Source organism: Exophiala viscosa, assembly GCF_022695815.1.
Source record: "Exophiala viscosa unplaced genomic scaffold EDD37scaffold_2, whole genome shotgun sequence".
In the NCBI taxonomy this organism is placed as follows: Eukaryota; Fungi; Ascomycota; class Eurotiomycetes; order Chaetothyriales; family Herpotrichiellaceae; genus Exophiala; species Exophiala viscosa.
This window is the reverse complement of record NW_026944354.1, coordinates 829,753-850,053: the sequence shown is the minus strand read 5'-3', so window position 1 is coordinate 850,053 and position 20,301 is coordinate 829,753. Positions and strand designations below refer to the sequence as shown.

The 20,301-nt window shown below is 51.8% G+C and overlaps 11 protein-coding genes across 11 annotated transcripts; 6 read left to right on the top strand and 5 right to left on the bottom strand.

Annotated features, from left to right (window-relative positions):
• Positions 1–1,007: 1,007 nt before the first annotated feature.
• EDD37DRAFT_656099 (glucose-6-phosphate 1-dehydrogenase) lies at positions 1,008–2,801 on the bottom strand (the record flags this gene model as incomplete). Its single annotated transcript, XM_062818806.1, has 5 exons — positions 1,008–1,117; positions 1,176–2,062; positions 2,114–2,511; positions 2,578–2,671; positions 2,758–2,801. The coding sequence occupies 5 exons, from the start codon at positions 2,799–2,801 to the stop codon at positions 1,008–1,010; spliced, it is 1,533 nt and encodes a 510-aa protein (XP_062672741.1).
• Positions 2,802–3,240: 439 nt separating this feature from the next.
• Positions 3,241–3,863, top strand: EDD37DRAFT_620765 (uncharacterized protein; the record flags this gene model as incomplete). Its single annotated transcript, XM_062815951.1, has 1 exon — positions 3,241–3,863. A coding segment is annotated over exon 1 (304 nt), but the record flags the coding sequence as incomplete, so codon positions are not given.
• A 269-nt stretch (positions 3,864–4,132) lies between these two features.
• Positions 4,133–4,627, top strand: EDD37DRAFT_646551 (50S ribosomal protein L35Ae; the record flags this gene model as incomplete). The annotated part of the gene is made up of 2 exons (XM_062817749.1): positions 4,133–4,275; positions 4,429–4,627. 2 exons carry the CDS (start codon positions 4,133–4,135, stop codon positions 4,625–4,627), a joined length of 342 nt encoding a protein of 113 aa, XP_062672739.1.
• Positions 4,628–5,102: 475 nt separating this feature from the next.
• On the bottom strand, positions 5,103–6,923 carry EDD37DRAFT_605685 (major facilitator superfamily domain-containing protein; the record flags this gene model as incomplete). Its single annotated transcript, XM_062814827.1, has 3 exons — positions 5,103–6,688; positions 6,721–6,770; positions 6,826–6,923. The coding sequence occupies 3 exons, from the start codon at positions 6,921–6,923 to the stop codon at positions 5,103–5,105; spliced, it is 1,734 nt and encodes a 577-aa protein (XP_062672738.1).
• Positions 6,924–7,275: 352 nt separating this feature from the next.
• On the bottom strand, positions 7,276–8,973 carry EDD37DRAFT_620757 (inorganic pyrophosphatase). Its single transcript, XM_062815950.1, has 6 exons — positions 8,387–8,973; positions 8,309–8,328; positions 8,151–8,250; positions 7,921–8,103; positions 7,493–7,865; positions 7,276–7,442 (listed from the first exon to the last, which is right to left on the bottom strand). The coding sequence occupies exons 1-6, from the start codon at positions 8,882–8,884 to the stop codon at positions 7,408–7,410; spliced, it is 1,209 nt and encodes a 402-aa protein (XP_062672737.1). The 5' UTR covers positions 8,885–8,973; the 3' UTR covers positions 7,276–7,407.
• A 266-nt stretch (positions 8,974–9,239) lies between these two features.
• EDD37DRAFT_560295 (tRNA-dihydrouridine synthase 2) lies at positions 9,240–10,562 on the top strand (the record flags this gene model as incomplete). The annotated part of the gene is made up of 1 exon (XM_062813841.1): positions 9,240–10,562. One exon carries the CDS (start codon positions 9,240–9,242, stop codon positions 10,560–10,562), a length of 1,323 nt encoding a protein of 440 aa, XP_062672736.1.
• Positions 10,563–10,947: 385 nt separating this feature from the next.
• On the bottom strand, positions 10,948–11,810 carry EDD37DRAFT_230600 (uncharacterized protein). The gene has a single exon (XM_062810534.1). It carries the CDS (start codon positions 11,665–11,667, stop codon positions 11,332–11,334), a length of 336 nt encoding a protein of 111 aa, XP_062672735.1. The 5' UTR covers positions 11,668–11,810; the 3' UTR covers positions 10,948–11,331.
• A 106-nt stretch (positions 11,811–11,916) lies between these two features.
• On the top strand, positions 11,917–13,334 carry EDD37DRAFT_620755 (protein transporter SEC20). The gene has a single exon (XM_062815949.1). It carries the CDS (start codon positions 11,953–11,955, stop codon positions 13,207–13,209), a length of 1,257 nt encoding a protein of 418 aa, XP_062672734.1. The 5' UTR covers positions 11,917–11,952; the 3' UTR covers positions 13,210–13,334.
• Positions 13,335–13,356: 22 nt separating this feature from the next.
• EDD37DRAFT_230602 (replication factor C subunit 2/4) lies at positions 13,357–14,900 on the top strand. Its single transcript, XM_062810535.1, has one exon. The coding sequence runs from the start codon at positions 13,574–13,576 to the stop codon at positions 14,783–14,785; it is 1,212 nt and encodes a 403-aa protein (XP_062672733.1). The 5' UTR covers positions 13,357–13,573; the 3' UTR covers positions 14,786–14,900.
• Positions 14,901–16,905: 2,005 nt separating this feature from the next.
• On the top strand, positions 16,906–17,739 carry EDD37DRAFT_620750 (uncharacterized protein). Its single transcript, XM_062815948.1, has one exon. The coding sequence runs from the start codon at positions 17,075–17,077 to the stop codon at positions 17,459–17,461; it is 387 nt and encodes a 128-aa protein (XP_062672732.1). The 5' UTR covers positions 16,906–17,074; the 3' UTR covers positions 17,462–17,739.
• A 667-nt stretch (positions 17,740–18,406) lies between these two features.
• EDD37DRAFT_646542 (uncharacterized protein) lies at positions 18,407–19,723 on the bottom strand (the record flags this gene model as incomplete). Its single annotated transcript, XM_062817748.1, has 1 exon — positions 18,407–19,723. One exon carries the CDS (start codon positions 19,721–19,723, stop codon positions 18,407–18,409), a length of 1,317 nt encoding a protein of 438 aa, XP_062672731.1.
• Positions 19,724–20,301: the final 578 nt, after the last annotated feature.

Genomic DNA, 20,301 nt, shown 5'->3' with positions numbered 1-20,301 from the left:
AGTCCAGAATCACTGTCGACTTTTTCCGGATGAGATCGAGGCCGCCTTTGCAATGCGCGAGCTTTGCGCGAGCTGCCACACCGCAGAATACAGGCCATTGCGCGTCCCCAAAAACTTATACCCCAGATTCTGACCGAGGCAAACCGTCGCGGAGCTCAAGGACTGCTGCTAAGTACGACTACAAACCCTACCCACGCAGTGGGCTTTGGTGACGATGCTCGGCGAATGCTCCAGTACTTGTGATCTTCTCGGCCACACTGGATAGGATCTGACCACCTCACGCACGTGGCCGTGAGTCTTGTCATACCGAAGCGAGGCCGGCTTCGGAAGGTGTCAGGTGGTGAGGTAAGACAATGCACCTTGCCCATCGAAAATGAGGGAAAGTAAACTTATGCTTGATCGAACGTACTCTTGCCACCGCATGGGAGTCGCAGAAGCGTCCAAGAGATCCTGTGTCTGGGGAGTTGTGCGCCCGACATGCTCAAGATCGAGCAAGGCACCAAAAGCTCCCAGTCTACCAAGGCTTGATACCCAACACTGGGAAGACGATATTCTGAACTGGAAAGGGGACGAAATCATGTCACAGTAAGACTCAATGTATCCCCTCGACGTTAAGTCCCTGTGCTGGCCACTTACATCCTTCCAAGGGTCCGCCACTGAAGCTGAGACTGATCTGCTTGCAATTGGGAAACGTTTGCTACTTCAGCATGGCTTTTGTCTGCATACTAAGCTATACGTCTAATCATTCGACCACCTCCAGCCAGCTTCATGTTGTCGTTCGTCGTCAATTGAGGAGCTAATTATGTCGGCCAACGCACGCTCGCACGTGAAACTTGCTTTCATACGCTTTTGGGCGTTTTGTCATAACCAGTCCAGCGAAAGAATCCGTCTCCAAGGATCCAATCAGGACTGTCGGTACTTTCATCCGCCAGCTCTTCGTGGGTGCAACGCAGATTTCCTTGTCCATCAGCTGCATGTCCCGAGCCGTGGCACCAGAGCAAGTTAGTCTACAACTTATTTGGGGTACTGGCGGTGTTCCATTGGTAGCCGGCAGCGTCGCTGAATTTGTAGCCGTAAGAGGCGGTGAAGTCGTCAAGGACGGCAGGACCACGTGAACCTGCACGAAAGAGTTAGCTGACTGCAGAGCGACAACTCAATAAACGATTATAACTCACCGTATGGATACTCCATGGGCACAATCTCCTTCTTGTCGTCGAGATAGTGGAGAAGTGGGGTGAAGATTCTCCATGAGGCATCCAACTCATCGTCACGGACAAAGTTCGAGTGATCGCCCTTCATGGCGTCGAGGATCAAACTCTCGTAGGCCTCAGGGATTTTGAGGTCGGAGAAGCGGCGCCTGTACGTCAAGTCGAGCTCGGTGACAACAGTCTGCATCGACAGACCAGGCAGCTTGGAGTTCATCTTGAGGTAGACTGACTCGTTGGGCTGGATTCGGATAACAAGTTCGTTTCGTGGAATGTCCTTGAAGATGCCGGATGTTACGTCCTTGAACTGGATGCGGATTTCGGTCTTTTGCTCATTGAGCGCCTTGCCTGCCTTCATGATGAAGGGTACACCATCCCACCTCTCGTTCTTGATGAAGGCGACCATGGCGCAGAATGTCGGACATCTTGAATCCTTGGGGACTGTATCGTCGTCCTTGTATGCTGGCTTGGTGCCGTCCAGAGACTTGCCGTATTGTCCAATGATGACGTTCTTGGGTTCGATGTGAGGCATTCCGCGGAGAACTCTGACCTTCTCGTCACGGATATCTTCGGCGGAGAAAGAGATAGGTCGCTCCATGGCAAGCAGCGTCAGAACCTGCAACAGATGGTTCTGCATCACATCACGGATGATACCAAACTCGTCGAAATAGCCACCTCTGCCTTCAGTACCAAAGGGCTCCTTGAAGGTGATCTGAACGCTGTCGATGTGGTTGCGATTCCAGGTCGCACCGAGAAATTCGTTACCGAATCTGAGGATGAGCAAGTTCTTGACCATTTCCTTTCCGAGGTAGTGGTCAATACGGAAGATCTCTTCTTCCTTCCAGTTCGGCTCGAGGCTGTAAAGCACGTCAGTAACTCTCAGTAGCCCAGCAGTGACTAGATCTTACGCTTTTTGCAGTTGCCGTGAGCTGCCCAGATCTTTGCCGAAGGGCTTCTCAATGATGATTCTGGCAATGCCTTCTTTGGGGTAGCAGTTCTTCTTTAGGTGTTGCGAAACGGTGGTGAAGACGCTGGGAGGCAGGGCCATGTAGAAGACTCTGTTGTTCTCCTTCCGTCCTTCCTCAATCTCATTGATGTGCTTGTCGAGCTGCTGGAAGGGCTCATCTTGATCGTACTGACCAGCAATGTAAGAGCAGATTGAAGTGAACTGCTCCAGCTGCTCCTCCACCTCTTTTGTTGGGGTTTTTATGTAGGACTTGACTCTTTTGAGGTATTCGGTGTGGTCCATCTTAGTTCGAGCATATCCGACGATCTTGATATCTTTGGGCAGGAATTTGTTCCGGAACTGTCAATCCGTCAGCAATGCGGTCTCCGGTTGATGCGCGTCCGCATGATGACGATGCGCACTCACCAGGCCAAAGAGCGCAGGGAAGGTCTTCTTCTTCGCCAAATCACCCGAAGCTCCTAGCACGACAATAACCGTGTTCTCCTTGAGCTCGACGGTGCTGTAACACACTCCCAGTCAGCGGTCAATTCCATCTCAAAACCATTGGGAAACGGTGGATCCTCGCGCGGGGGCCGAAGAACTCACCCTGCATTCTCAGGCTCTTCAGCACGAAGGACTGTGTCGGCCATGGTGATCGATGTGAGAGATTCCCGGTAGGTGTTGAGGGGCGTCTGACGAGGTGTTGGTCCTGACGAGGTCGAGGGAGGACAAGGTAATGACAAAGCTGGAAAAACAATAGTGGTGAACTGCGGGCGGGATACTGGTTTGATGATGGCCGCGGAAACTGAATAATGGTAATGGTGGGGCAGGAAATAATAATAATTAGGTGGAAAAGGACTTTGCGGCTTTTGCGGCGGTGATCGATTGAAGAGCTTCTTCCACTGACGAAGTTCTGATGATTTCAGTACTGACGAGAGCTGAAAACCGAGTTGCTTCTGACCTTTGCAACAACGTGACGTCAATCGAGTTTCACCAATCTACAGGTCGTGTCGTGCGATGCGACAATGTCCCCGGATAAGAGAGAAGAAGCAGGAGGAAAGAGGGCGGCTTTATCAAGTCTATATCCCACACCGTGTTTTCTGCAGGTCTAATCTGTAATTGTCGTCACTAATCAGTAAGCATTGAGATGCTGAGGCCCGGCTTGGATTTCCTTCGGCCTATAGAGTGTCGCATATGCCACTGCTAGCCTCCCCTCTCCTCAGCGGAATGATCGGCTATGCTCGAGGGTCCGTCGATGGAGCCTTGCTTTGCTTGACTCGTCCGCGGACTGCTTCGTCACTTGTTCCGGGTTATGTAATCAATCCGATTCTGCAAATGCGCCCTGAATTCCTGGAATGGGACAACGGGTCAAGGATCACGAGGGTTTGTGTTTGTGTACCATACCTCACGAGCAGCGATATGACTTTGCCCAAGGTTTCATGCAAGAATGAGATTCTCATTGTGGCTTTGGGGACTCGAGGACCACCAGCTTTATTAGGCTAAACAAACAGCACCAGCCGGACTTGCATTACCGAACAAAATGCTGGGAGCCAAAGACCGTGTTGCGCACACTGTTTGGTACGGCGTGAGAAGACCTCACTCGGACCAACCCTTGTAGACCAGTTGGACGGCCTCCTGTGACGGGAACCTGGCCTGGTGAGACTCGAATGCTGCATGGGTTGAACATTATGAAATTCTGACGCAAATCAAACACTCCGTGTCTGGTCACATGACCTTCATCAAATCTTGGCATTCTAGTCCAGCTTTGTCTTAGTGCACTTTCTCTCCAATTTTGAGACTGCGCCTGCCCAGATTGAATTTCGTGTGGTCGACGACAATTGAACAAGACATCTCACCAACCTCGCTGTCCGACCAGAATTTCTTTTCCCTCGACATTTCCGGGATTCTGTCAAGATGTCTTCCAGCAGCAGCAACCACAGATGTGAGCATACCCCTCTCGATACCAACAGGGGGTCGAAGCATGGCAAAGATCGAAACTGACTTGTTCCTTCTCGCAGTATACGTCAAGGGCAAGCACCTGTCCTATCAACGAGGAAAGCGCAACACAAACCCAAACACCTCTCTGCTCAAGATCGAGGGTGTTGATGACACCAACGCCGCAAAGTACGTCTGCCCACCTGTTTCGCCGCAAATCCCAGAAAGAGGAGGTCTATTTTGAACGACTTTGATGTAGAAGTGGAATCGAAGTGATGCGGCCGAGCGGGAAACATTTTACCTTCTTACGAACATCGTAGACTAACTTTCTTCCTCGTACAGATTCTACCTAGGAAAGCGCGTCGCATTCGTCTACCGAGCCTCGAAAGAACGACAAGGCAGCAAGATCCGAGTCATCTGGGGCAAGGTCACCCGCCCTCACGGCAACAGCGGTGTCGTCCGAGCAAAATTCAACCACAACCTGCCACCCAAGAGCTTCGGTGCCAGCGTCAGAGTCATGCTTTACCCCAGTTCGATATGATTTGTTTTTTTCGAGCGGTGCAAGATGTGATGTGGGAAAGGATGGATGGTGCCAACGAATCGACTCCGTCAAGCGATCACGGTCGCACTTGAGGGTGATCGTGGTTACGATCATCCCAAACGCTCTTCGATTCCAAGGTGGAAAAGGAGCGATGGGTCGGATATCAAAAGACAATTGTTGCGTGGCATGGGATGGTCAAGTCAATTCCCCATGTGGCATTGAGCGCACACGGTTTCTATGTGCATGAATTCAATCAGAAACTTTTCAACCGAGCAAACTGAAACTTCCAAGTTCGTGGACAATTTTGATACGAACTCTGATCCTGTGGCTTGTGAAGGCTTGGAATCGAACTACATTGCCGCCAAATGCCCCCAAGGACTGCAGGCGAAAACTTGTGCTAACCGGCTATGCATCAAGAAGCCTCCAACAAATCTGAGCTATCCCGTCGTGAAACTAATCTACATATACAAGTACATCAAAGCAACTTTTTCAGTCGCCTCGCCATTACCGCTGCGACCACGGAACACAATGCCCCAATGAACATGCAGATCGCGATCGCGTTTGGCGCATTTTTCTTGAGGTTCAGCCAGCGATGATGGTCTGGATCCTCATCCGCCACATGATCATTCCCGCCAGGCTCCAAGAGGGAAAAGACGATCCAGCTAACAAATGTGCCCACGAACTGCGGTAAAGTCGTATAGACGTTCAACACACCAAGGTAAATGCCCGCCAGCTCGCCCGTAGACGAATGAGCATTAGATTCATCCGGATGATTGATTCGCAGCACGCCGGTGTGCCCTTCCTCCATTTCTATATCGTCGTCTTCGTCTTCATCAGCAGTGCCCCGAACAGCCGTGTATCCAGGGACATTCGACCCATGCACATTCGCCCGCGGACCTTCAGTGTTCTTGTTGATTTCGATGCCCAGCAATCCAAAAGGAGCCCAGCACGATACCGCCCATGGCACACCGCACAAAGCAACGAGAGCGGTAGCAGCGGCAAGACTGCGGACGAAGGGCGCGTAGATCGTGATCACCGCGAAAAGCAAATTCGAGTACATCCACGCAGATGTCAAGTCCGGCTGCAACTTGTGCGCTTTGACCAAAATCGTTTGCGCGGCTTTAGCCAACGAAGCGGGCGGTCGAGGCGTGAACTTCTCCTGTGGCGCTTCCGGGGAACGAATGATGTACGGCAGCAGGACTGACGACCCGAAGGTGATGAGTGAGAAGATGACCAATGCCATACTGCCTAGCCTGCCGATGTTGCCTAGGGCGTCGTGCTCGTCTTTCGACCCAGCCTCCGGGGCAGGATGTTCGTAGCGATAGTAGATCTCGCCGACGAATGTGCTAGAGTAGAAGAGGAAGGGGAACCATCCGACCCAGTTCCAGAACTGTACCCAACAGATGCACTGTATCCGCGGCGGCAAGTTCAGCGTTCTATGCCACAGATTCGCCAGAACATCCTTGATCGAAGCCCTGTCCTCGTCGCCTGCCAGTCTGACTCGTTCGGAGACTGCCCAGGACGTGACGCCCGTCGTGATCCACAGAGCCAGCGCCGAAATCACAGTCATCTTCTTGAATTGGGTGTTTCCGCCCAGCCACCCCGGGAATATCTTAACCAAGTCGAACGTGCCGATGAAGTAGCCCAGCAGATGACCTGCCGCGGTGAGCCGCGACGCCCATGCCGACCCAGCCTGCTGTTGCGAGACAGGCAGTGTATCCACGATCAAGCTGCGACAGCACGCTTGCACCGCGTTCACACTGAAATCCAGCGCGTAGATACATAATACGGCCAACACGATTGTAGCGTCGTTCCTGGTCTCGCCTTCGGGCACGAACAGCCCTACAACCTCGGACGTCCAGCCCAGTAAGAGCAAGCCCACGCCTGTGATGGCTGCACCGACAATTATATACGGACGGCGTCTGCCGTATCTTGATGTCGATCTATCCGCGTATGCGCCCACGACGGGCTGCATTATTAGGCCCGATAGTGGTCCGGCGATCCATACTAGAGATGTCCTCGATTTCGTGAGGCCGAGTTGTAGGAGGTAGGGTGTGCCATCTGCATCAAGTGGTCAGCACAGTGCGCGCTACGTGATCCGGGAAAGGGGACGTTACAGGTCATCTCAGTGCCCCATGTGAATCTGAAGAGACATGGTCAGCAGGGTTTCTCACACGAGGTTGCGCCGCGCAACGTACTGAAGTCCAATGAGGCAGAACGTCAGAAGAACCATTCGCATGGACTCCGTGGAGCCCTTGATGGAAGGGTTGCCGCTCCATGATGCACTTCCTGGCATTTCACAAGCCGAACAGCTTTGTGTTGACGAGGCGCAATTGTTGAGGGTGGTGGTGGTGGTGGTGGTGGTGGTAGTGGTGGTGTTCAATGCCTCGTGGTGATCGCAACAACCGTGGTGTAGCCTCAGTGTACATAAGCCGGTAATTCGGAGTCTCCCAACAGCCTCAACAGTAGATGCGACACGAACTTATCTACCATAATGCTGAAAAGGAGAGCCGTTAACAAAAGTCCACGTCGTACTCAAAGCATTGTTCCCACGTTACGCGTGTTTGCGGGCGCAGGGGGGAAGTTCAAGAGGATTTGACATTTCTTCCACTTTAGGGCTGACGTATGCGCACCACAAAATCCCTGGCTTGAGCGAGAGAATAGGAACTTTCCATTCTAGCTAAGCTCACTACATACTAGTATGTGGGTTGTTTTTGTCTACCTAGGTATTCGAGGACCTGTAACATAGGATATGCTGTCAATGGTACTCCGTGGATCTTTTATTTGATGTAGTCGGTCGATGTCGCTCCAGCTCCTGGACGAAATCAGCCAACGGAATCGAATTGTATGCTTAGACGGCCGCACCAGAAATGAAGAACCACTTGTCAACACTGCCATCAATCGGCGCAGGTGGAACGTTCTGTCCTTGAGGGATCTTGGAGAGTTGAGACTGGTCCACACGGTCTGGAGAAGCGGAATTCGTGACGTTGGCGAGGTTGATTTCACCACGCTGTTGCTTGCCAGTAACGAGACGTTCCCAAGCATCGCTGCATTCGCGGATGATCTCTTCGGCATACTTCTTGTTCTTGCACTCGCCGCTGAATGCGAACTGGTTCTCGGGCTTTCCGTCTGGGATTTTGTAGATACGGAACCATTCGTTTGTAGCGCGGAGGAGGCCAGGTAGATGACGTTCAACGTCCTCGATGTCGTTGAGCTTGGGGGCAAGGGGATCGTGGATCTGTAGGCGACTCAATGAGCACATTTGAAATCTGCTTCTTCCAACAGGGACTTACGTCGATGACAATGATCTTCCAGTCCGTCTCCTCCTCATCCAAGAGAGCCATCACTCCAAGGACCTTGACCTGCTTAACCTGACCGGTGTAGCCAACAAGTTCGCCAATTTCGCAGACGTCCAACGGGTCATTGTCGCCCTTTGCCTTGGTCTCCGGGTGTACGACATTGGGGTCTTCCCAGGTCTGCCAAAATCAGTAAAGATACCCTCGCGATATTGTATGCCCCTCACTCTTGGGAAAGCACCGTAGTTCCACAGATAGCCCTTGTGGGGGAAGCAGTTGCGGACGAATCGAAGCTTGCCCTTCTTGATATCCTGCTTGATGGGGTTCCTGGAGTGAAGGTGTCAGTTCTAGAGGTTCGGGATGTGTGAGTTCGGAAGGCGCATACAAGAACTCGTCTTTAGAGATCTGGTCGCATGTGTCAGTACAACATTTCGGGTGAACGGAGCTATTGAGAGGTACACACCTCAAGCTTAGCATTTGACCATCTGGGGATCTCGACGACCATGTTGAGCACTGTCTGTTGCTCATTGGCATAGAGAGGAATGTCGTGGAAAGGTGAGACCGGAGTGCCATCCTTTTCAATGAAGCATCTGAAATCGAGGGTGTGCAGAGCACCAACCTTGCGAGGCTGGAACTCTGAGGGTTGCTTGCTGTAGGACATATTGGCGGGCGTAGAGGTAGAGAGGTGTCGAGAAATAGCTTCAGACCGTTGTGAAGCTATTGTTGCGGATGAGGGACGGAGGGGAGGGGAGGAAACAGAAACAGAATTTTGTGTAAACTTGGTGGGAGCCAGGGCGCGGGGTGTTGACGATTGGAATTGGCGGTGAAATGACGATAGATTGTGAGTGGCAGACGCAGACGCAGAGGCAAAGGTCCAGTTGCGGTTGCGGTCGCGGATACAGCTGCTGCAGGTTCGGGGGCGCAGGTGATGTTTGATTGTAGAAGACTGGAGTCTGTGCATGAGTTGAATTGAATGAGATTGAACTGGCTTTAGATCGCCCGTGTCTGTTGTCCCTTTCTACTTGTTGTAACTTCTTACTAGTACACCTCGGCCTTTTCGACAATCTCACGAAAATGCTGCTCGATTTGTTCCGAGTTATTGACGATGATTTCTTCTATCTTCACGTGACCTGAGATATCCTTTCCTGCGGCTCAACTGCATTTATGAGTCTGGAACACAAATATTCTTCTACATTTCCTGCAACACCCTTCATATGACTGTCGGCCATGCTGCTCGGCCTCAGTCTCTGCTACGACGCACTCTATCCATCATAAAACCTCTCCAGTCATTCTTGCTGACACCAGCGAGGATGAATATGTCTGCCACTATAGGCGATAATACCACCAATACCGTGCCTAATGTCGCGATACCCAAAAATGGTGCCGACTACAGGGGAAAAGTGGTTCTCGCACCCATGGTCCGATCCGGAGAACTTCCTTCCCGGCTACTGGCGCTGAAGTATGGCGCAGACCTCGTCTGGGGCCCAGAAACAGTGGACAAATCCATGATCGGAACGACACAGACAACGAATCCTAGGACAGGTTGCATAGAATGGAGTCGCAACTCCAACAATCAGAATCCCAACGCGCCACCAAAAGAGAACGTCATATTCCGCATCGATCCCAAAAGAGAGTCGGACAGGCTGATTTACCAGATTGGTACGGCCTCGCCCGACTATGCAGTACAAGCAGCGACACTTGTCGCGCCTTTTGTATGTGGCGTCGATGTCAACGCAGGCTGCCCAAAGCCATTTTCCACATCAGGAGGCATGGGAGCGGCTCTTTTAAAGACACCGGACCTACTTTGCGACATACTGACAGCACTTGTTACGAAAGTGGGAACTCCGCACGAGATCGGCATCAGTGTGAAAATCAGGCTCCTCGAGACGCCCGAGTTGACGTCCACCCTGGTCAACAGACTTTGCAAGACCGGCATTGTTGGGTTGACTATTCATTGCAGAACAACGCCGATGAGACCGCGCGAGCGCGCCATACGAGAACAACTCCGCATGATTGGCGACATTTGCAGAAGTCATGGTGTGGCTTGCTTGATGAACGGAGATGTTACGTCGCGGGATGAAGCCCTTGCTCTTGCGAAGGAGTATGGCGTCGACGGAGGAATGATTGCGACAGCTGCCGAAGCAAATCCTTCAGTTTTCCGGTCGAAGGACCAGGGCGGTATTGCGCCATGGCAAGAGGTAGTCAAAGAATACCTACAACTGGCCATGAGCGTCGAGAATAAATACGGAAATACGAAATTCCTGCTATCGCAACTCATGCCGGGCAAGAACCCGAAATATCAACCAATCCAAATGTCGAAATGCTACAGTGAGGCAGTTGCCCTCCTGGAGAACACTGAACCTCAGATGCTTGAGACAGCCAAAGAGGTCGACCACGTCCTCGAGCTGGATGCACCTAGGTTGACCAAGGCGGACATCAAGCGACAACATAAGCAGCAAAAGAAACATAATCAGACCAACAAACAGGATAATAAGAGGTCTCGAGAGCAAGAGCACGATCACAACAACCAAGGTCGGAGCGTCAGTCAAGAGCGGACCAAGAAGCAAAAGGCCGAGATTGCTGCAGATAACGCTGGCTTTGATGGTGTCGGGCAGGGTGCTATGGCAGTCGCAGCTTGAGTTGCAAAGTCATGATATGCTTCGGCAAATGCACTGAAGAACTGTTTGGAGGGCATCAAGATGTCGTCTTCATGCCAACGTCAACAGATGAACTCCGCAGGAGCGCAAAGTACTTCCCCACGCTTATTGCAATGACTCGACCCGGAGTTGCTGCAGACCTGCATGATCCTTCTTGGACATGTGGTCAAGGATAAGCATGCAATGGGTCCTGGTGGCAAGTAGCTGGGGGTCTCTACCTCCAGAAAGCCGTTGCGCTATGCCGTCCAATCTAAAAGTCGGTGGACTTGTAGTGCGGGACGGAAGACCCATCTCAATGTACAACAAATGCACTGAGCTAGCTCATGAATGATATGTACAACAAATAATACCGAGACTTGCACAAAACCGGCAACATCTTTGGTTTCATCTTACACAGTACTTCCTGCTCCGGCGCCTCTATCCTTCATAATTGGACATAAGGTACATATACATGGCTGAATATGCTCCCTCGTCTCGTCCTCCTGCCAAAGCCTGCACTTCATACCTCCTAATGCTTGACTGGGGCGAGTAGGGGTCTCGCTGTTAATACAGTCAGATTCAGTATTGCCGGTCGCCTGCAGACATCTTCTGCGGGATCCTCGCAAACCTGTTCTAGCGCCCTCCTTGTCAAGCAAAGCTCGTCTGAACTTCGAGCTAACGCAAGAACGGTCACCATGACGCTGGCGGCGAGCGGCGGTCCCAGTAACATCGATATCGTAGACCTGAAGACTCTCCTTACATGCCGATGCGATCACCCAGAAAGTTCTTCTTTGCGGTCCAATGCCCGCGCATGCCTGTTCACCTCTTCCACGATGTCCTGCAGACTGACCCTCTTCACCTTCTGTGCTTTTCCTTCGGTATTTGCCGCCATGTCCGTGGCCCAGCTGTAGCTCATGGTCTTGCCATCTTTAAGGCCGATCTCCAGCGTAGCTGGGGCTGTGGAACTCCGAGGAAATTGCGCGGTAGTGATCTTGATGGTCTTGTGCGCCGCGGGTGGAAGGAGGTTGAGGAACAACCGAGGGACTCTTGAGTTGACTTGAAACGGGTTGAAAGCCGTCTTCAGTGTTGTGAGGTAGGTCGTTCTCATGGTGAGAGAGAGGCGCAGAATGATGTTCTCGTCGCTTTTAATTGTCTGTTCGCTTTCTGCGCGTGCCACGAATAGACAGATATGCGTGACGCGGAGCCTTGACCAAATTGAAGCTTCTGAGCTGCTGTCCTCTGCCTAGATCATATGCTTGTTCGAATATCGCAGGTTCTGCGGATTGTGAATAACAGGAGAGTACTCGTAGTGGAATTCAATGGTTGAAATCCACACCAAAGAAATTCCGCGGTCAATAATGTTTGTCATGTTTGCACATCCTGCGGACAAACCATGTTGTCCTACCGCTCGATGGCTATGTCATTTTACTCCCTCCACACGACACACGAGGAAATGTCTCGCTCGCTGAGCCAGCGCCTACAGGTCCTTGCGGACTCTTACAAGGAGACTCTAAACTTGATCCAAGAACTAAGAAAGTTCTCTCCTGCATCATACACCGAGGGCGATCCCGACGAGAGACGGGTGGAGCTTGCGAATGAGATTCATGACACTTTGAAAGAGCAGGAAGATACATTGGAGATTTTGAGGCAGGAGTTCGAGGACGACTCAATTCCATCATACCGGCGCAACCTCCATGGGCAACACAGGGATGCCGAACGCGAACGAAGCGCAGCCCTGCTGGAGAAGTTGACAGAAGAACTGAAAACTGCACGAGCAAGTTTTCGGCGTGCGCAGCTGGCGGCCAAAAGGACGGCGGATCAAGAGAAGAGAAAGGAGCGAGAACAGCTGTTTGCAGCCCGCAAGAGCGAAGGAGGAAATGTTCGGACACGTCCTACACATGAGAAATTGACCCAGAATGAACTGGCCCTACAAGGATCCAGCGATGTCACCGCAGCACTCCGACGCATGCATAATCGAATGGAAGATACACTCTCACAGTCGGACTTTGCACAGCAGACACTGCAGGAAAGTCAGGAGGCACTACGGAGTCTCGAGGAGAGCTACTCTGGCACGACGGATCTACTCAAGCTTTCCAGGGGACTTGCGAGCCAACTGGTACGCAGTAACAAGTCAGATACTTGGTTCCTGAAGAGCGCGTTCTATATGCTGGCAATCACGATATGTTGGCTGATCTTCAGACGGCTTATATACGGGCCTCTTATACTGTTTGTATATTGGCCTATACGAACCATGTGGTGGTTTACAATGACAAGTATTGGCGCAATCGGATTTGGTATGCCGGATGGTGCTATAAGCACAGCACCGAAGCCGACCTTGTCGATAGTCATGCCTACCATGGTGAGTGCGAGGGCGAGTATGCCGACGCACGATTCAGGAATTCGTTTCAAGTCTATGGAGATACCAGCGAAAGGCGGTGGTTGGGACAGGAAGCCCAGGCAGGAACCTCAGTCTCAGGGTGATGAGAGTATGATTGAGAAGGTCGGAAGAATGATAGATGGTGAGCAGCCGGATGTCGCTGATGATGCGGTACAGGAAGGCAGTGGTCAGGAAGAGCAGCCTCGCAATACGCTGAAGCGCATGATAGAGGTAGAAGTGGAGAGCCCAGTTCCTTCTAGAGACGAGCTCTAAGAATATGCCATCAAGAGTCTCATGTTCGACTAGAATTACTCTTTCATCCCGTGGATTGTCAAGGAAGGGCTCCTAGATTTCAGAGCCTCGTCACGTGCGCCAGGTCCTGTCGCGCCAAGAACCTCTTTACGCGACTTGTGGCATGAGCGCGTCTTCTTCGCTTGCCTCTCCACTTGTGTAGACCAACATCACTTTTCAATGAGACACAGGTCTCACTGCAACACCACAATATCACCCAAAGTGTAGATTAACACCGGAGGTCGACTTGTTGCTGCAGCGCCTGTCTCGTCAGTAATTGAGACTGCCAAACCGATCTGCAGCCTTCTCACATTCTCAATCACCGTCATTGAATCAAACGCTCATCATGGCGAACTTCTTCGACAACAAAGCCCGCGCTCTGGCAGCGACATCGGCATCGAGCTCGAAAACAAAAGCGACTGAACCTGTGGTCACAGCTCCACGAATGCAACCGTGGGTTGAAAAGTACCGGCCACGCTCGCTCGACGAAGTCAAATCACAAGCCCATGTCACCGAAACTCTCCGTCGCATGGTAAACGCATCCAATCTCCCTCATCTACTTCTCTACGGACCTCCGGGCTCGGGAAAAACCAGTACAATCATAGCACTGTGTCGAGAACTTTTCGGTCCAGAACTTTACCATTCCAGAGTGCTGGAGCTTAACGCCAGTGACGAAAGAGGCCTTTCAGTCATCCGCGAACGAGTCAAGACATTCGCAGCTCTGCATCTAGTCAGCGCCCCAGCATCGAAAGAGTATCGCGAGCGTTACCCCTGCCCGCCATTCAAAGTCATTATTCTTGACGAAGCCGACTCTTTGACGCAAGACGCACAATCCGGTCTGAGACGAGTCATTGAGATCCACAGCAAAATCACCCGTTTCTGCCTCTGCTGCAACTACGTCAGCCGCATCATCGACCCTGTAGCCTCGCGTTGTTCCAAGTTCCGCTTCAAGGCGCTCGAAGGCGGTCAAGCGTCAGAGCGCATTCAGGAGATTCTGAAGGCAGAGAACGTCAAGTACGCAGATGGTGTGGTTGAGAGGGCCTTGAAAGTGGCCGACGGCGATTTGAGACGTGCCATCAATCTGCTCCAGAGCGCTGCTCGCCTTGTTGGTGCGACGGCCAATCAATCATCCAAGAAGAAAGCCAAAACAATTCCCGACGACTCGGATGAAGAGATGGAGGACGCGGATGGCTCGGCTAGCAAAAGCAAAGACACTGAAGCAAACGCAATCAAAGTCCTCGACATTGACGAGATAGCCGGTACCTTTCCACCCAGCTCAACCGACGAATTGGTCAAGGTTCTCCAGAAGGGAAATGCGCGTAACTACAATGCCATTGCTGCGCAGATCACTGAGATTGCCGCGTCTGGCTATCCCGCCAATGAAGTCCTGTCCAGTCTCTACAGTAAACTTATCTTTGACGACCTCGTTGATTCTGGAAAGAAATGCAAGCTGACGCAGACATTCTCGGAGTTTGACAAGAGATTGGTCGACGGTGTTGATGAACATCTTGCCCTGTTGGACCTTTCTTGTCAGATAGCCGGCGTCTTAGCGGCGTAGATGCACCTGGGCACGAGGCTTGGTGCTGCACTCAGTGGTGGAATATGTTATGCAGGCAGAGCAAAAGCGATTACAATGCACAGCGACGGCGTTCAGGGCTCAGATGGTGTGGCAGGCAAGGTCTCGGTAGCGCCAACGTGGCGAGAACTTTATGACTTTACACAGATTGGCATTGTAAACTACTCATAGCTTGTACAGACGGGCCAGCGGTCGTATCAGCATAATTGTATCAACAAGTGGTACCCACAAGATAAGGGCAGTGACAAATCTGGATCTTGGGCCATGGGCAAGCGGGCCGGCGACCACTCGAGATCGATGTCGATGACCTGCAAACTGCGAGTGTGGTGTGATGTTGATGCGAATGGGTATAGTCCCTGCACGTGACCCCATTAGTCGGTTGGCGACAGCGTTTTGCGGACTGTTGTACCAAGGTCGGACAATGAGTGGTGGAAGAGCGGATGTTGCGGAACATCAGACCCTGATAGCGCAAGTATGTTGCGAAAGAGCAGATCTTGCCTATCATTGAACTCGAGGCTTGTTTATCTGGCAAGCGTGCCCCAGCCTCATCATTCTTCTCTTTCGATCTGATGACCTTTCAGGTGAAAAGAGTCCCTTGGTGTAAGGAAACACCTCTGGGAGACGACAATCTCGACAGACCGCCTTGAAGCTCAACCCCGCCTAGACTTGCTGAAGCAATGGGTGGCCGTCGAGGACGGCTTGGCCTCCTGGCAGATATCGGGTCTGATCATGAGATCGAATCGTTATGCGGCGAGTGGATGTTGCCTCCCACTGACGAAGAGTCAGAAGATGACGATGAAGACGACGATGACGACCAGAACATGGGAGATGTGATCATGGTACGCCATGTGGAATGGGTATGCAAAGGCACGAGGACCTCTCCGATCCTTGGGTCAACGATCAGGTTATCGTGGCGCAGTCTTCTGTGGAAAGTACATCAGGTGAGTTTTTTGGCATTCGTATTGAAGGGCATGACTGCTGATACACGCAGAGTCAAACATAAACATATGCCTCGACTGTGCAATGTGAAACAGACCCCATTCCTGTATGCGACTGGGCGCAGTCCAGCAGGATGAGGGACATCATACAAGGATGGCTTCGTGGTCCTAGACACGAAGGTGTACTGCCTGATGATACAGGATAATCACCGACTCACCATGAGTATCGATCATAGCACGCATTTGCTATCGTCGTCAAGATACGCATTCTCAGCCTCATCATGTCGACGCAGAACCCCTGCAATCGTTGCGGGCGCCACTGATGCAGGAAGCATCATCATGGCGTAGCTTCACCGAAATCCCCTGTGCCTGAAGTCAAACGAGGCCAGTGGCAGGGCTGCCGGCTATTTTGAGCTGGATGCTCTTCCGAGTTTGTCGCTTGCCGCACAGAGCTTCATTCACGTGGGAGATACTCGAGCTGCTGCTCGAGCTCCTTTGCCGGCTGAAATAAATGCCATCCTGTTCCTCGGGACGCATAGCCGTGGTTCTGGAAGATTGCCTCCCCAAATCCTCTCCGCTATACGGAGTACGAAGACTTGGAGCGTACGGATTTGGTCCATCAAGACCAAAGAATGAGTAAAACTTTTCCCAAACCCCCGGAGGTCCAAGCGACGGGAGGATAGTCCCACGGTGCATCTGAACGGCCCGGTTTCTCTTACAGGCATAGTTTCAGCCGAGAACCGACATCGGGCGATGCCGAGAGACCCCAGTCTCTGCCAGGGGCCCCGGTTAAGTCGGGTTCACACCGACCCTGTAGCTATGGCGTGATTCTCGATTGGCCTGGATCAGAGTTTCCCACACAATTAAGATTTAATTGCTCAGATAAGTGGGATAACAGTGGTTTGACAGCTGCCAATTGTGCAAATTTGATCCTTGGATCTTCTGGAAGCTATCGCATGCTAGGCGGCTTTCCTTCGGCCAGCCTTGCATCTAACTTTCAATAATGCCTCTGCTGCGGTCTCGATTACTCTATCCGGTAGGTCAAGTGATGCTCACCGTCTACTGGAGTCACACTAGGCGACCTGGGCGGCTCTATCAGAGCGAAAATAATGGGCCGATATAGCCTGATCTACTGTGATCCACGGTAAAGCCCCATAGATGTCTCAAGCATCCAGATATTTAAGACGACCTCAGAGCTCGAATCCCCCCAAAGCATTTTCTACTCACACCACAGCATTCAGCATTCAGGCAAAAAGCAACAGCATTACTACATCACGCCAATAACATCCAAACCTATCAAAGTCAATCAAGACTTTCAAACCCCAACACACCAATGGCATCAGTCTCATCATCTGTGGAGAGCATGTCTCGCTGCTCAACCCCAGGCAGCAGCATCTCCGGAGAATCTCCCATGCGCAGTTTCGGCGATAGCTACTTCGAGAGCGTCAACACCATGACCGTCGAGTACCTCACGAAGAAGAAACAATCAAAGTCCACCGCCACCACCCCGTCGGTAGAATCTCCCATGCGCAGCTTCGGAGACAGCTACTTCGAGAACGTCAACGCCATGACCGTCGAGTACCTCACAAAGAAGAAGCAAACAAAGACCGCCAGCAGACCTCAGCTAGTGAAGATGAACAGCTATGGTAGCTCGTGGTTCGACAACCAAGCGTCGCAGTTCGAGGAGTGGCAGAAGGCCAAGCAAGCTCGATTGGCTTGAACAATAACAATACCTTTTTACGACTTTTCATACCTTATCATGGCGTCACATATTGGAAGCGACTTTTGTTTATGAGCGATGAAGCAAGCCGGCGATGATAGAGCGGCAAACGAGGATGTTTGGGATTTTGGGATACAGCGGGCTTTGGAGATCTCCTTTTAGAAGAAGAGTTGAGACACATACCATCATTTAAGACATGTTAGAGGGATAAGGTCCTTGAGGCTTTACGATAATACAAAGATTTTGGGATCTTAGCAGCACACTTTTTCCACTCTCCGTTCCCTTTCAAAACTACCGTGAGGCTTAATGCATGGTTCTGCGGAGACGACCTCTGCGACCCATCATTCACATGTTCTCACGGTACGTAGGACTGGCATGTGGCACATCATGAGATGCTACGATAATGCGACGAGGCTGTGCTGTAGCGTAGGTGCGTGCAGGCTGCAGGGGTACGAACTCTTGCTTCCCTGGCTCGTCATACTTGTACCATCACACCACAACCGAAAGCCTGCCTGACCGCACACGCAACTCCTGAGAGTGGTGACCAGGGCATCTCTGCGGATTTCCAGGGGAGGTTTGGATTGTGTGATCATCACATCTGGGTGTCTGCACACTCGGGTATAGGCATTGAGGTGTCCGCAGTAGGAATACGAGGCCTTTTCCTTGCTCCACCACATCAACGGGGTACTGTAGAGCCTTGAACATTGATGCCAAAACGGCGGCGATGCGAAGAACCGACAAACGAGTCGGACTTCTTTTTGGTGATGCCCGTGCAATGTCTTGTCATGCCTGTATTCTCATGGGCTATCTGTAGGTATCATTATTACTCCAACGTAAATATCCGCCTTCCATGCATTAATGTCGTTTGTTAGTCCACGCATGTTGATTACTCCCAGCCCTCCCACTAGACGGCCTGTCATTGCCAATTCATGCCATGCCATCAGATCACTGATCGAAGAACAGTGCTGTAGTCAACAACTGCTCCAACGGTGATTTCGGCCTCAAGCGATCATCGACCTCATCTGACCCGGAGCTGTCATTGGACGGAGAATTCTCGTCCTCCAGGCCAATCTTGAATCGGAACTCTGTCCGTCTCTTGCGTTTCCTTTCCCTCTCTGACGACGATCGCCGGTATGTTGAGAAAGACGGGGCCGGTGCAGGCTTGATGTCCTCGTCCCGCGAATTCTGGTACGCTGAAACCACGCTGCCAGTCTCGGAGCTCTGAGCAGAGCGGGCACCGCTGCTGGAGGCGTCTGCATACTCTGCGGAGGTGTCAGTCTGTGTCGACTGTGTTGAGTCAGTTGCATGGCGGTGTAGAGCCGGGGTGATCGGTGTTGGAGGGGAATTGAAGGCTGTGTGATGACTGATGGTGTTGCTGGTGACTTCTGGGAAATGCTGGGAACTTTGGTCGGAGAGGTGGTTGTTGTTTACTTTTTGTTGCCGGAGCTGTTCACGTATACGACGCATGGCGTGCATGTGGCTTCGGAATCCGTGCTCAATGTCGTCGAGATCCATGACGCCGCCGGGATGGTGGCCTTGCCGTTCGTGTCTCGGTTTCGGAGGTGATGAAGACGTCTTGGGTAGTTGCAAGCCAGGTCCTTGTGATTCGTTTTCCAACAGCGGCGTCATATAGCTTCTGCTATTGGCGTTGACGTATGCAGCAGTCTCATTGTGTTGTGAGGCCTTGTCCGACGGCCGCCTGATGCCTTGAACCACGTCTTGATCCCATTTGTGAAGGACATTCTGGCTGACTTCGGCGAGGACCTGCCACTCCTCGGTTTCTGACCGCTCTCTCGCCCTGGCAAGCTCGGCGTGTGTGAGACATGATAGGAACACGTTCAGGCTTTCGACCAACATGGAAAGCTTTCTCCGGAAATCTTGTATCGTGACCCCTTCATAAGTCTGCTCGGGATGTTTGAGCCAGTTCCTGATGACTCCACGATCCTTGGCTGGAGTTGAGAGGTATAGTCTGACAAGGCTGTACAATGGTCGTAGTGCCGAGCTCAAAGATGTCAGGATTTTGGAGAAGGTCAATGCCCAGCGTGCCTTGTCTGGTTGTCGGTCGATGAGCGTTGATGTGGTTCCGACGCTGTGTAACGAATCTACACTGATTGCGATGGTCCAGATCTCGAAACGAAGGTTCTCAAAGTCTTCGGACGCTTTTTGCATTCCATAGAATGTATGCCATGCTAACTTGCATACTTCCGCCAAAGTAGCCGGCTCGCCGGTGTGGGCATTGCTGAATCTCGTTTTCGCCGCCATTTAGGATGTATGTACTCAAAATGAGGCTGTAAGTGCAGAAGGAGCAACCTCGCACTAGACTCCTAGTACTTAAACAGGTCAGTGAGGCCGTCTGTGAAGTCAGACACTCCCCTGTCAGGTTTGCCTCCCGCATAAACCTAAGATCTTTCAATGCCCCAGTAGCAGGTGATAGTGGCTCATTTGCCTCCCATTCATTGCATGCCAACAATATTGAAGAGCGCAGGCAGCGCACAGCTGACAATGAGTGTCGTCTGGGCAAGGTATGAGCTCTTGGTGCCAGTGGGCCAGGCGCCATGCTCAAGAGGTCGCACCACCTTGTGGCCTGACAGAAATATTGCGCCACTCCACTAAAATCTTAAGGGGAAGCTCCGGGAAAGAATCCCTACCAACATCAAAGCTCACAGACAGCCGCTTACATGGACTTGGCTTCGATTGGGCAGTAGTTGCAGCCTCATACGTCCCATAGACCAGATTGATAGGGTCGGGAACATCCTAGGTCAATGCTCGAGCCTAGATCACAGGACGAAAGCTAACCACTGGGGTGAAACAGGTGGTCTGCCATATCTGCCGTTGCGCTC